Source organism: Acomys russatus, chromosome 10, assembly GCF_903995435.1.
Source record: "Acomys russatus chromosome 10, mAcoRus1.1, whole genome shotgun sequence".
NCBI classification, from domain to species: Eukaryota; Metazoa; Chordata; class Mammalia; order Rodentia; family Muridae; genus Acomys; species Acomys russatus.
The window spans coordinates 6,928,090-6,943,376 of NC_067146.1; the positions used below are offsets into that span (position 1 = coordinate 6,928,090).

The 15,287-nt window shown below is 39.8% G+C and overlaps 1 protein-coding gene across 1 annotated transcript in view; it reads left to right on the forward strand.

Moving 5' to 3' along the window:
- The first annotated feature begins 1,492 nt into the window (after positions 1 to 1,492).
- The window catches only part of Mtpn (myotrophin), a 37,159-nt gene continuing 23,364 nt past the window's right edge, over positions 1,493 to 15,287 (forward strand). The window contains exon 1 of the mRNA XM_051151735.1: positions 1,493 to 1,694. Coding sequence (XP_051007692.1) covers positions 1,623 to 1,694 — 72 coding nt within the window. The 5' untranslated portion in view covers positions 1,493 to 1,622. The remainder of the gene's footprint in view (positions 1,695 to 15,287) is intronic.

The window sequence follows — 15,287 nt, forward strand, 5'->3', positions numbered from 1 at the left end:
AAGTATTTCCTACCACGGAACCTAATGCATCGTACTAATGTACTAAATTCACATTGTTGAGTTGGCAAGGTGGTTCAACCAGTAAAGATGGCTTGCAGCAAAGTCTGATGGTGACCTAAGCCCAGTCACCAGGACCCACACAGTAGAAATAAAGAACTCTCCCCACAAGTGGTCCTCTGACTTCCACATGGATGCTGTAACACATCTGTCCCACATATATACATACATACATCTGTACATATGCACATAAGTATACAAGTAAAAAATAAACTTATTGACATCATCTTAACTTTCATTGAAGATTTCCTTCTGGGCAAACATTGTGTGGGTTTTTTGGGTTGGGTTTTGGTTTTTGTTTTCCTTCTGGCAAATGGGAGGGTCCCCTGTCCCAAATGATACTGCCTAGTTAAGGAAGGAGAAAAGCCAGGAGTGGTGATGGGGAGGGAGGAGGAGAAAGGAGCAAGGAATGATGCAGCCCTACCCAATCAAAGATGTCTTAAAAATAGGAATTCAGTGTGAGGCCTAAAGGCGAAACAAAGCAGGCCCTCCATGCACGCATGCACACACAGGAAGCTCTAGCGGACTCAGTGGGCTCAAAACAAAAAAGAAAAAGAGAAGTGCTGGAGAGATGGCTCAGAGGTTAAGAACACTTGCTGCTCCTGCAGAGGACCCCAGTTTGGTTACGGGCACGGTCCACATGAAGCCTCACAACTGATGCCTCTTCTTGCGTCCTCCAGCACCTGCACACAGGTGGTGCACATAAATACATATATTCTGGCAAAACATTCATACACATAAACAAAAAGGTCTTTTTTTTTTTTTTTCTTTTAAGGAGAAAGGTCGCCTAAAGTTGAGAAGAAAAAGTAGTAGGGGATTGGGAAGAAAAGAGAGGGGAGGGAATAGGGACTCTATTTGATCAAAACATGTTATTAGCATAGATAAAATTCTCAATAAAAGTTTTTTGAGAGTGGGTTTTTTTCCTTTGTAATGATTTAAAATGGAAAAGCGAGACAGAAACGATCTAAAAACGAACACATTTTTATTTATTGCCATTATTTTATTATTATAAATTATTAGAATTATTAGAAAGTGAGCCGTCGAAGACTAACTTTCCCCTCCGAAGTGACACACGGGGGTGTCATACTCTTACCCTAAACCCTGTAGCCTTCCCAGGTTTAGCACTTGAAGTTCCTGACCTCCAGGACCCGAGCCACTCAGCCTCTTGCCCCACACATTGGACCACGCCTCTCCTCCGCGTTGGCAGGCCAGGACGAACGCGCCTGCGCACAAGTGGCCCTCGGGAGGTAAGCAGCCTGGGCGGGGTTACCAAGCAGAGCGTTCTAGCTAGAGGAAGAGGAAGAGGAAGTCGGAGGCGGGTCCTAGCGGGGCGTGAACCGGAAGTGTAAACGTCCTACTTCTTCTCAGCCAGGCGGAACCGGTTCTGCTGGGCCCGGCGGCTGCGAAGGAACTTTCTCCCGCCCCAGCGGTCTCCCCAGCGGTCTCCTGCGGCCCACTGCCTCGCCCCGCGCGGCGGCCTGAGATAACGTCCTCTCCTCGTGTCCCCACGTCGGGCGTACACCCACCCCCTTCTGCCCGGCCCGCCGGCCCACCCCGCTGCAGTGATGTGCGACAAGGAGTTCATGTGGGCCCTGAAGAACGGAGACTTGGATGAGGTGAAGGACTATGTGGCCAAGGTGAGCGGGGGATGCGCCGGGTGGGTGCGCCAGGGGCTGGGCCGCCGCGGGGAGGGGGGACACGGCTGGGTGTGGAAGGGCCTGGAACTCTGTGGCCGTTCGGTGCCAGGTGACCGCTGTGTTGCTAAGGCGGCAGTGGCCTCTCTGACCCCCCTCGGGGGACCGGCGGCTTGGTAGTCCCTGTCGATGGTTGGAGGCTGCTTCTTCGACACCAGCCGCGGCTGGAACCTCTCTTTGAATGAGGCATTTCTCCATCTTAGACCTGCGGGTTACTGAGAGGTAACCCCAGTACTTAGAATCAGGAACAATTTCTTGAACGTCGGGGCCCTGGTGGCTATGGACGGAATTGAGACGCATTCGTTAACCGTGAAATTAAGGGCCCCAAATAGCCCTAGTGACATTTCTGAAACTTGGTGTCACTTCACTGTGAAATCTTAACTTGGGTGTGGCCTTTTTTTTCCTCTCCTCCCCCCACACAGTGTGTGTGTGTGTGTGTGTGTGTGTGTGTGTGTGTGTGTGTGTGTGTGTGTGTGATTTCCTTCGAGTGATATGGTTATCATTTGGCATCTGAAGTAGCCAGGGACTCTGAATAGTTTTTCAGAAAGCATTGCAACTTTGGGTACTCCATGATTTCATCTGAAGTACGATGTGTGTAGTAAGTAGCACTGCAGTCTAAAAACGCTGTATTTGGGGTAAAAAAAAAAAAAAAAATATATATATATATATATATATTTTTTTTTTTTTTTTTTTTTTTTTTTTTTTTAAAGAAAGCCAAATTCAAAGCGAAACCCAGATTCATAGAAACCTACTTTGTGAGGGACTTAAGTTCTAAGCTAAACCGCCTTTGGATCTTAAAACTGTACCTTCTTGTAATTATAAGAAGAACTTAGCTTAGTTTGGTGTTTTGTTTTGAATTATTTTCTGAAAGTAGAATTTTAAGACAACTGTGAGCGTTCTGGGCCTCTTCCAAAAGTGTGACCCTGCAGTCAACGTTGCATTTCTCGAAAGGTGTGAGCAGTGGTATCCTGCCTCACCGGCCTGTGCTAGGAAGCAAGCAGGAGCAGCTTTGTTTTCGTTTCATCTACAGAATTGTACAATGCTGATTAGTTTTTCTCCATCTAATGCCTTTATAATTTAGACTTTGCACATGTGTTTGCCTTGTTCAGCTGTCTGCAGTGGATGTTTAAGGCAGGCTGCCTTCTGAACTGCCTTAGCTAGTAGCAGACAGAAACCTGAATCGCCGCCTCTTCCAGTGTAGGGTAAAAGACTCCATCACCTAGCTGTGGGATACCACACTACTCCCTCCAAGTGAAAGTCAGCGGCTCTTGGTTTTGCTGTCCTGCTCAAACTTCGGTGATTTAAAATACACAACACAAGCCGGGCGTGGTGGCGCACGCCTTTAATCCCAGCACCTGGGAGGCAGAGGCAGGCGGATTGCTGTGAGTTCGAGGCCAGCCTGGTCTACAAAGTGAGTCCAGGATGGCCAAGGCTACACAGAGAAACCCTGTCTCGAAAAACCAAAAAATAAATAAATAAAATAAAATACACAACACTGATAAACACTTGAGTTTACAGTTACAAAAACAACATGCATGCAACTGTTTCTGTTGCCTTCTTACTGTACAACTTCATGACTGAACCATTCGTCCAAACTGGAAATTGGGGCACTGTCCTACCTGTCCAGACTGCCTTGCTTCCCTCCCCAGTCTCAGCACTACTTCATGTTAGTTGCTGCAGTTTTCCAGCCCACACTGTTTTCTTGATTTGGCCTGCCCATTCCCCATGCTGGCCACCTTAGATAGTTAGCTGAAGGGATCGTATTTACTTAATCGTGCTATTTTTCTCAATGAACTTTCTTCTCCAGCTTGGGGGTGCATTCTACACCTTGTGACTCTCCTCTACTTCCAACTCCTCTTTCCTTTGGTCTACTGGGCCATTGTGATGTGTTGAGGGATTGGTTTTCTCACCTGTCTGAAAGCTAAACTCCAGACCCTGACTTGTATTTCTTGTAATACATTTGTCCCTGTGCTTTGACAGCCTGATTGCCCAAGCCAGCTTCACAAATTAACCTCCAAGCTGATGAATTTATGTTTGTCCCCTTAGCCTAAATAGCATCACTTCTTCCAAAAATCATTTCAACTTGAAGGGGAGCTCTGCTTATGCTGTTGCTTTTGCCCCGTCTCAGTGATTTTGCTTCGTGTCTGTCCTTCATTAGGCCCTGAGCTTCTGGACAGTAGATGCTATATTCTTTTTCATTTCCATATCCTGTATAACCCTAAGGAGTGTCACACATTAAAAGCATATGTTCCTAGTAAGAAATCATTCCCTTAGCTATGATTTTAATAAACTTCACAGTGTGTAATAGTAATTACCGTTCACTTTTTAGTTTATGTTTTTTTACCATCCTATTTCAATATTTCCATCCTCACATCAAGGACATTAAGGTTTGGAGGAGTTAAATAATTTGACAAGGTTGCAGACTAGCCCAACTTGGATTTAAACCAAAGACTGTCTGAATCTAAAGCATGCATATTTTTAAAAAGCTGTATCAGTATGCTTCGAAGCAGTTGTGTTTTTTCCATTTTCTTAGCTTACTGAGGCCTAGAGTCAGCACATTAAAAAAACAGGAGGCTTGCTGAAAGAACTTAGTCATGACTATGAATGAAGACGGACAGACAGACAGACAGACAGACAGAAGAGGGGTTGGTTAAGTGTAACAGTTTAGAAATATCTGATAAACTTAAATTCTCACCAAATTGTCTTGTTCAGTTACATGTCTTGTCTGTTACATGATTATTTGGCAGTTTGTGGAAATTATTTTTTATAATCATATTCTTATTTATTTATGTTTGTGATTGTGATCCTGAACAACAATCCAGGAAAAGGCAATATTGTGTCTGCTGGCCTTAGGAAAAAAATGGGTAGCTAAGTTACTGAGATTTCTGTTCACAAGTGATTAAACACTTTGGAAAAGAATGTTTTTAATATTTTATATATTTGGCCATTATGATGTAATATACAGATGTTATTTCATTTACTTATAGAACCAACCCATGACTGTATTTTAGATACTTTATAGGTAAAGATTAATTTGTCCAAGGTCTTGTTCCTGAGTAGATGGTAGGACTGAAAGTTGAACTCGCTTTCACGGGCTTTGTAGGGCTTTCAGAATTGCTATTAACCCTTCACATACTCGTGGCCTTCGTTGCTGAACAATCTCAGGGGATGTGTTGGGGCAGATGGTAGTGGTTCCCTTGACTATTAGAGATCAGCCTTTGAGAATCCAAGCTTCCTTCTGGGGAGTGCTGGGGAGTGGGCTGGTGAGCAGCCCTGAGAGCCTCTTGTTCACGTGTGCTTCTGTTTCACTGGCTGGGAAACACTACACATTAGATCTCTAACTTCCCTTTCTCTGTGGTTTCTCTCCAGCCCCCATTCTCCTTACATCTGCCTTTGACACATTAACAGGCTTGGACAGCAACAGTTGTGTACCATGTGAAATGATAGGCTCCGTCGAATCCAAGGAAGGTATCAAGTTTAATCTTTAGAATTGGCAAGACTTACTGGAATCTTTTTTCACTTTTCTTTAAAAAAAAAATAGTCAATTTTAAAATGGTCCAGATTCAGTCATCTTACATCTATTGTCTATTGCTTTATGTCATTTTGTTTACTTTTTAAAATGTTTTTAAACTAGCAGGCTATCTTTTAACACATCTTGTTTTTAAAACATGCCTTTTAAAACTTTATCAATTTGTTGTTCTTTCTACAACGTGGCTGGTGAGCCTGTAAGAAAGCTTCTGTAGGCTTCTGAGAACTGGAGGTGCTATCAGGAAACACAGAAAACTTAGTACAATATTAAACTTAACTTTCTATTAAAGCTTGTCTTTTCTCAGATGAATAAAACAAAGGATCTTTCAACAAAAATATACAGGAGACAAAAATTAGTTTATAACTCTACCCTGCTAATAATTTTAAGAAGTAAAATTAGGAGCTTAGGGGATAGCCCAGCAGACAGAACACCGTTTACCCAAGCCTGAAGACTGGAGTTGAGCACCCACGATTCAAAGACAGGATCTCTGTAAAAACTGCCTAGCTAGATTACGTGCATCCGGAGGTTCTGAGTTTAAATAAGAAACCCAGCTTCAGTCAGTAAGGTGGAGAATGATCAAAGAAGATACCTGTCATCAATTTCTGGCCTTCACACACTCATGCACAAGCATGCAGTAGCGCCTGTGTGCATGCATGTGTGCCCACAGGTGTATTTGCAAATAGTACAACATACACATGTTGGGGGGAGGCAAAGTCACATTAATTCAGACACAGAGTCAGAAACGCAGCAATTGGGACTAAAAGGTGAAGACCCCTCCCAGTCACTGTGAGCGGAATTAGCCATTCTAAAAACATTTGTGTAGTTAGTATCAGAAAAACATTGGAAATTCACGTACTTATCTATTTTCCCCATTTAAAAGTGCTTTAAACTCTCTGCACTTGCTATCCTTAATATCTTAATTTATCTTTTCTTTTGTTTTGGGTCTCCTTCCTCACCCCACCCCTCTCCAGACAGGGTTTCTCTGTGTAGCCTTGGCTGTCCTGGACTCACTCTGTAGACCAGGCTGGCCTCGAACTCACAGACATCTGCCTGCCTCTGCCTCCCTGAGTGCTGAGATTATAGGTGTGTGCCACCGAGCCTGACTCCTTAATTTTTCTTAAAGATACTTTATACTGAAATTAATTACTCTGAAATGATGCAAAATATTCTATTCTATGGTTAGGGTATAATGAATTATCTATGGTAAGCCTTTTACTTCCAATTTAATGTTGTAGTTAAACAATATTATAGTGATCACATTCATATTTTAACTACTTTTAGAATGGATCCATATTTTGAGCCTAAAGAGTTTCATAGATTTGTATACACACAGACAACATACCGTAAGCAGTCCTAAGTATCAAACTTTTTTGGTTTTGCCATTGGGTAGGTAGAAAATTGGTAGTATGCCATTGGAAGTCTGTTGCTTTAATTTGCATTTCAATAAAGATTGAACATTGTAAAACATTATTAGCCATTTGTGTTCTTTCCCTGTTTTTTTTCCCCTCACCCCCACCCGCATGCCATTCTCTCACCTTTGGATTTGGGTGTTGTTCTTTAGTTTAGTCTATCTTGGAACTTGGTACATAGCCTACGCTGGCCTTTAATTTAGGTTCCTCCTGCCTCAGTCTTTCTGGTCCTACAGTTAAGGTGTATTCCACATCTGGCTCCCATTTCCTATATGTACCTTTTGTTCTTTTTTTAAAAAATGATATAGTTGGCCAATTTATAGATTTGTGTGAGTTCTACAAATTAAGACCTTTTGTCATGTAAATATTCTCAAGTGTATCTCTTAATTTTAGCTACTTGGTCTACAAAAGTCTTGCGACTTGGCTCTTAGTCCCTTTCTGTTACTTATTTGGAGTAGTAAAATAGGAGTGTAGTTTGCTGAATTATCTAATGTGCCTGTCATGTCTTAGTTAGGGTTGTTATCACTGTGTTGAAACACTATGACCAAAGGCAATTTGAGGAAAAGGTTTATATGCCTTTCATATCCAGAGTCGCAGTCCATTGAGAGAAGCCAAACAGACAAGGCAGGAACAGAAAGGCAGTCAGGAGCTGATGCAGAGGCCATGGAGAAGTGCTGTTTACTGGCTTGTTTCTTATGGCTTACTCCGCGTGCTTATAAAATCCAGGACCACCAGCCCAGGGTGGCACCACCCATAATGAGTTGGGCCCTCCCCCATCAATCACTAATTAAGAAAATGCCCTTAAACTTGACCTTATTGAATCATTTTCTCAATTGAGGTTCCCTCCTCTCAACTGACTCTAGCCTGTGTCAGGTTGACATAAAACTAGCCAGCACACATGGTAATGTTCAATGCTTATTAGCTGTTGTTAATATTTGTAAGTATGTTTGTAGGCAAAGCTATTTAAAAGATACTTAGTTCACTTCAACATCCATGTTTGTTTTCCCACTATTCTCAAGAGGTAGAAAGTGGCATCAGCGTGGATATCCATTAACAGATGAATGGATTAAGAAAATATATATATTCAGAATAGAATTTATACAGTCATAAGGAAAAGTGAGATCGTGACATGTGAAGAGAAATAGGTGAGACTAAATCATTATGTTGAGTGAAGTAAGCAAATTTTAGAAAGACAAGTACTGTTTTCTCATATGTAACAGATTTTAAATTGTGTATGGGCCATGAAACCAGAAGGGAGATCCTGTGAGAAGGAAGAAACATTGAGACAAAGAGGACAATAGGATCTGTATGACATGAATGCAAAGGGAGGGAATGGGATAAAGGACATGAGCCAATGATGGGGTACAGTGGAGAAAGGAACAGTTAGAACAAAGTATATTGATACATAGATGTGAAAATTCCATGGTGAAGTTCGTTACTCTGCTACATTTTAAGAGTGTTTGAAAACAACAAAAAGTATCTAGTTCACTCTTATATAAGGAAGACTTGGACGTTAAAGGCCTTCACCAGGACCTCGCTAGTAGAATTGGGACTTCAATTAAGACTTCGTAAATCTGAAGTGAGTGATTTTTTTTCATTAACTATTGTGTTTTCTAGTGGAGTGCTTTATACTAGCCATGCTTTGTATTGTAATGTTGGGGGTTTTGTCCTACTCCATCTGCATGGTAAATTTCTCTTGTGTCAGTCAGCTTCTTAACATTGCTAAAATGACCTCCCTAAAGCATCTAACTTAGTATTAAGAAAAGAGGCTTAATTTCATAGTCCTGAAGGTTCATGGACATGGAGCTGGCACTGGCTCAGATGTGGTAAGGTATTTGCTGTGTCACCTCACAGTGTATGGCAAGATTGAGTGGGGGGGGGGAGAGGTAAAGAACCAGCCATAACGGACAGTTAAGTTAGGCTAGAGAGCTGAAGGAGGCCAGACCCAGGCTGTTCGGGTGGTCTTCTCTGAGAGCTAGCCTTATAGTAGCAAGCACACACACGTACCCAAAATTTCATCACCTCTCCCACCACCATATTGCAAACCAAGTTCCTATCACTGTTTATATTCAAGCTTTTGTTCATGTGTTTTTATTAAACAAAGCTCCTGACTTGTGCAGTTACACCAGTGTGGCGTCTCTGCATTTCATACAGAATTTTCTTGTTGTAGCACTATGGAGTTTTTTGTTTTGTTTTGTTTTGTTTTGTTTTTGTTTTTAACTTTTGGAACCAGAGTTAACAGACAAATTCTAATTTTGAGAAAGAAATCGTAGTAGGCAGTAGCCCGAGACAGGAGAAGAGAAAGTAGGAGAGAAAATGAGAGTTCAAGTTTTGCCTTAATGGTTGCTTTAAAAAATAAGAAAGCCAAAAGGTGCATTTATAGGTGTAGAGTAGTTAGTACTGTTTATATATTTAAATAGTGCTTCTGAGAACGAGGCAGCTCTCCTTTCCTAGAAGCATTTGTCAGTCTTGGTGTGGGCTGCTGTGTCTAGTGGAGGCTTGCCAGCCACTGACGCCCCTTCCTGATCTTGTGGAGTTTCCTGCTGTACCTTATGAATCTCGATGAAATGTGAAGCCTGGCCCACACCACAACAGAATCCAAGAAACAAATTGCTTTCTCCTGCCTGCACAGGAAATGGCCTCAAAACCCAAATATGACTAATTAGATGCTTCTGACTAAAGCTGAATATAAAAATGTAAGCACAACAGAGGGCAGTAAAGGATGCAGTGGCCACAAGAAACACTTGGCTTAGAAAGAGCCACAGCAGTGGCCATCTCTTGTCCATGTTGTTCTTGTGACAGATTTTAACTTTGATTTCTTGACGGTAAGCCTTTTGTCTTAGCATTTCTCAGCAGTTCTGAGAGCTGCATTGGTGTCTTGTTTAGTGTGTTACACTTGTTAGTCAATCTGAAAGGGCTTCTGTTGCTCATTTTTAGTTGCCAGCTCTTCCTGGTTTTGCTGACTTTTCTAAAGATAGAAATTATCTTTGTATTCCCAGCTATTGTCACACTTCTCTTATTCCCATATAGTCTAGTTAAATATGACTTGGATTATTGGTCTTTGGAGAAGCTAGCCCTTTTTTTTCATAGTTGGTTTACTATATATACCTCCTCTCAATGTAAATGATACGCTTTCTTTGCTTAGAAATTGCCCTTAGTGCTCAAACTCTTGGTTGTTTTAAACTCGGTTGAACTTTATGCACTTCCCCATGATTTTAATGACAGTAGTTGTTTACGTATCTTGCCAGTGTTGACTTTGTCTTGTGACCATCATTTTGGAATTTTAGTTGTGTTTTCAAAACCATCCATCTAACTTGGAAGTAAAGGTTTGCACTTGATGCCTTAGCAAGGATAAGGATCATTGGTGTTTGTATTTGTTTGTTTGTTTGTCTGTCTGTATGGTTTTTGGGGGCAGGGTCTGTGTTAGCTTTGGTTGTCCTGGATTTGCTTTGAAGACCAGGCTGGCCTCGAACGCACAGCAATCCACCTGCCTCTGGTCTTTTTTTTTTTTTTTTAATAGCAACATAAAAGCACCTATTGGAGCCTCAGCATTCTCATCTGAAACAGGATCATGATGTAGTAAACTCATATTTTATGCAGTTTTTGAAGAGACAGTAAATGCGTCTTAACAGAGCAGCTTCCACACGTTGCAGCTGTGCAGTAATATTTGCTATTTATGTTGTCTGGGAAGATTGTTGGCTAAAGGAAGGCTTAGAGGAAGCTATGGCAAAAAGCTGGCAGACTTGGCTTTGTTCTCATAAATGACCAGTTAGTACATATTTTAGGAGTTGTCATCCATATGGTCTCTATCTTTACTGTTGTGAAGAAACAGGCATAGATAATATGTAAACAACCAAAGAGTTAAATGTGCTGCTTGAGTTCCAATAAAACTTTACTGACCAAAAATAGGCAGCAGGCTTGATTTGACCCATTAGCCATGCATAGATTGTTCATCTTTACATAAATCTGAAGTGGGAAAAATGTATGCACCCAATAGATTAAATTTCTTCTTTATCTTCAAGATTTCGACATTTAAAGTAAATAATGATAAAAAATAGAAATTTTATTTTGAGGGTGTTTTCAAAAATTCATTTCGTATACTAGATGAAGGAGTGTAATGAGAACAAGCATAAGAAGCCACGTATGAGTAAAGGGAAGAGACGGAAGTTAGACTAAACTTCTTTAAACTAAAAAGCATAGTCTCTAGTGAACTTGAACCTTAGGCAAGAGAAGAAGTGGGATTGTTCTATAAACTGAACGTTGAGAATCTTTATTTCCAAATGTGCAAATAGAAATTAGCCTGAGTTCTTAAACTGAAAGGAATTTCTAGAGACTCTTTTCTGATGTTAAAATGTTCAGGAAAATATTCTAGAATTCTCTCCCTAGCTCTGGTGCCAGTCCCATGACATGGTTTGGTTTCTAACTTCAGCAGTGAAAGAGAACACTACTTAGCACAGTTTTCACTGGTTCATTCATAATTAATTCAGCAAATAACAGCTGAGCACCTACAGTGCCAGCCATTGTATTAGGTAAGCATGAACACAGCAGAAGCTAATGCTTCTAAGGTATGTGTTCTTTGGGGCAGGGGGGTCGCTCATTTGAGTGTACAAGAAAACAGCAAATGTGATGATTGTGTGGGTTCTGAATAAATTGTTTTTCTTAAATACATGAAATGTGGATAAAACTTAGAAAGTAGCTTTACATTTTGTTAATAAAAAGCAATATAAAAGTGGATAATATAAGATCCATGAAAAATTTATATTTGGTTTCAATAGAGAGTCAACACTGTAAAATACAAATTCAAATAAGAATTTCAGTTATGAGAAAAGTGCATTTTTTGAGTATTGTATAGGTATAGTCAACACAGCAATGTACATAGAGATACACATCATTTAACTACACAGGTAATCCTTACCCTCATCTTACAGTGGGAACTGAGTAACTTTCCCTAGCTCTCACAGGTAAATCATGGACGGACTGGAGGATTTCAGCTCAGATCTGAGTCATCCCCAAAAAGCATTCCTGTTCCTTTCACATCATTATGCACTGAATATTTGAGAACTACAAATGATGGGGGGTAGAGGAGGAAGTCGTCTTTCTCTCCACTTCCTCCTTTCCACTTGTTTAGATCTCTAACGTGTTACATTAGATAGCACATACATTCCAGGCTGCAAAACTTTTTAGAAAGAATTCCAACTATGGATCACTGGGTTTGGATTTTATAAATGAAGCTACGTTTTTATCTTTCTTTTCTTTTTTTTTTTTTTCAAACTGAGATAGAACCATAGTATTTTGAGTATATTTTGTAATTTGGTAAGCTTTGCCCTTAGCTATTAAACTTCTAGTTTTATACCACAAATAAAAATTTTCTTTAAAAGCAACTTAGTATCTAAATGAGAGACGCATGGGAGAACAGCAAAATAAAAGGATCCAGAGGGTCCTAGAAATCTACAAGTAGAACAATATGATAGGCAGATTTGGGCCCAGGGGTCCCGCTCAAACTAAGGCACCAGCCAAGGACAATACAGGAGGTAAACTTTAAACCCCTTCCCAGATCTAGCCAATGGTCAGAATATTCTCCACAGTTGAGTGGAGAGTGTGATACGACTTTCTCACATACTCTGGTGCCTCACATTTGACCATGTCCCCTGGAGGGGGAGACCTGGTGGCACTCAGAGGAAGGACAGCAAGTAGCCAAGAAGAGACTTGATACCCTATGAGAATATATAGGGGACGTAATCCCCCTCAGGAACAGTCATAGGGGAGGGGAATAATGGGAAAATGGGGGGGGGGGGAGGAATGGGAGGATACAAGGGATGGGATAAACATTGAGATGTAACAAGAATAAATTAATTAAAAAGAAAAAAAAACTGTAAAACTATTATAGGAAAAATGTGTGTGTGGGAGAATGGAAGCTATGGGCACAGGCAAATGTGACAATTATTGTTGTACAAATAATATGTGTTAATAAAAGAATAAAACCATAAAAAAAAAAAAGCAACTTAGTATTTTAGTTATAAAATGTATGTCTCATTACTTTTAGACCTTCTACCTTCTAAAGAAAAAAAAATTAACAGTTGGCAAACAGACTGACTGTATAAAATTTTAAACTATTCCATAATTTGAATCATTTAATTGGTTAGTTTGAACAAACAAAAAACCCTAAGTTGAAGTAAATGCATAAGTAGGGGAATACTATCAGGGTCTTAACTTAATGATTTCTTCTTTAAAAACCTTTTTTTTTTAAATTGTAGGTCAGAAAGGTAGATATTTAAAACTTTTTATCAGCTTAAAATACTTGACAACAGGTAAACATTGAATTTCTTTACACTTAAATTTTTTCTAGCACATTTTATTTTTTACTCCATTGATACTGATACATAAATAACAAAAACCTATAGTATACACATACATATACATACGCATTTCCTTGCAGAACTGAATGGTCCTAGGATAAGAATCCCAGAAGTCCTCATTCACCAAATTTTGTAATCTTCATTCTTAAATGTGATAGTCTGTTCGTTCTGTGGTTACTTTCTTTCCTGCAAGATCCACAGCCATCACTGTCCACTATTGAAGTCTTCCTTAAGTAATTTGTCAGTGAAATACCCCCCAATTAGGAAGCTATCTGAGATAAGTACCCTGTTCAACTGTCAAAAGTGATCACTGTGGTCATGATTTTAACTAGTAATAAGGAACTATCCTTCAAAATGCTTAGAAGTATTTAAGAGGCTACATTATTGTATATCATATTAATTAAGCCTGTGCCTATTAAGTAAATTATAGTTGTGGGAATTACTATTCATTATTCTAAATTAGTTGTGATTCACATTTTATTTATATAACAATTAATTAACTTTTTACAAAACAAGGAAAAGGTTGGCACTCATTTTTTACATGCCTACTTTCCCCAAAAGGCAACTAGTTTTTTGGACTAAGACAGGACTTCCTATTTCATCTCAACCAAAATAAAACTATGCCTAACTTACAGTAAATGTTTGTGTAGTTAAATCAGTCTAGGTAGTATGTCTTTCTGATACCAACTCTCATCTTTTCTAACCTTTCCCTAATTTTATAAGTAAAAATCAGAGTAACAATACATTTTAAAAACAACATTCTTACTTTGAAAGTAATTCATCATCATCATTATTATTATTATTATTATTATTATTATTATTATTATTATTATTATTAGTGTGTTAAATCTGTTTTGTAAAAACAGTTTATGTCAGATGTTAAGTATATGGCCAAAGCCATTTGTAGCGCTTTATCTTTCAAGAACTGTTTTCATAGCCACTAGTTCTTGGTCTAGGAGGTGAGAAAACAGAGAAGTTGAGACTGTCATAATTGCCAAGAACCTATACCTTTGAAAGCAAAAGGGTAGCTGTAGATGACTCGAGTGTCAGTGCAGTGCCACCGACTAAGGCCCAAAAGCTCATTGGTGCACATATGGTAGACAGCAGCACTTCCCTGACTAGAAGCCTGAAGCTTCTGTACAGAGCTCTTCTCCACTGTTTAGTACCTCTCTCTTCATAGAAAATAGGAAGTAGGCATATAAGGAAAATATAAGACTTCAGTAACTTGGGGGAGGGGATCCTAACTTCTCAGAGGGTGTGAGTCTCAAAGCAGGCTCTTTTCTTGTAATGTCTTTGTCTTGCTTAGGAAAACTAGTGATGATGTCAGAATTAGTTGATGTAGCTTCTCATCCATTCTGTTTTCTGGAAGTGTGTAGAATAGGTTTGAAGACTTCCTTAAGTATTTGGTAACATTTAGCAGCAGTGTGTCTGTCATGAGGCTGGAAGTTTCCTTGTGAGGTCATCTGTAGAGTCTGATACTGGCATTTGCCTTTACCCTTCTATTCCTGTTCATGTTTCATAATGGTTGATCAGTTGCATTGGTCGTCCTGCATCACCCACCTTTTGATTTCTCTCTGTGGCGTCCTGATTTCAATTAATTTGATTTCTGCCCTGGCCTTTATTCTTTTGTCCTGCTTGCTTTAAGTTGCTTTTTTCCCAAATTTATTTGGTGAATTTGGAAAGGACATTGCCGTAAAGCCTTTCACTTTTCCTAATGCATTTAATGCTATATCTCCTCAGGGTTGCTTTGCAAAGGGCCCATCTGGGGAGTCCTTCCTTTGGGTCACTCACACAGTCTGTGCAGCGTTGTCGCTTGTCAGCTGAAGTAAGAACTGCAATACAAGTACGAAGGAGAAAGTTTACCCCGCTCTGTGTGTCAGGTTCTTCACAGTGGTGCGTTAAGAAGGCAGCATCATGATTCAGAGGAATGTCTTTCAATCAAAGCGTCTTGCTGGGTACTAAGGGCATTTATTGCTGTATTTCATATGAGTCCATATAGATAATACTGACATGAGAAGGAAGTAATGATAATAGAGCAAAGCTAACTTTTATCAGGGATTGATCTCATCAGTGTCCCTTGTTGATTTTGGTTTCTGCATTTGTGAGTGGACCTGAATGTAAGGTACAGCAAATCACCTTTATTATTTAAACTTGTTTCTAAACATTGTATATTAGGTTAAGCGGTATATTTATTATTTTCAACCACTCTGCAGAAACTTGTTCTAACCCAGCTTTGGACTGT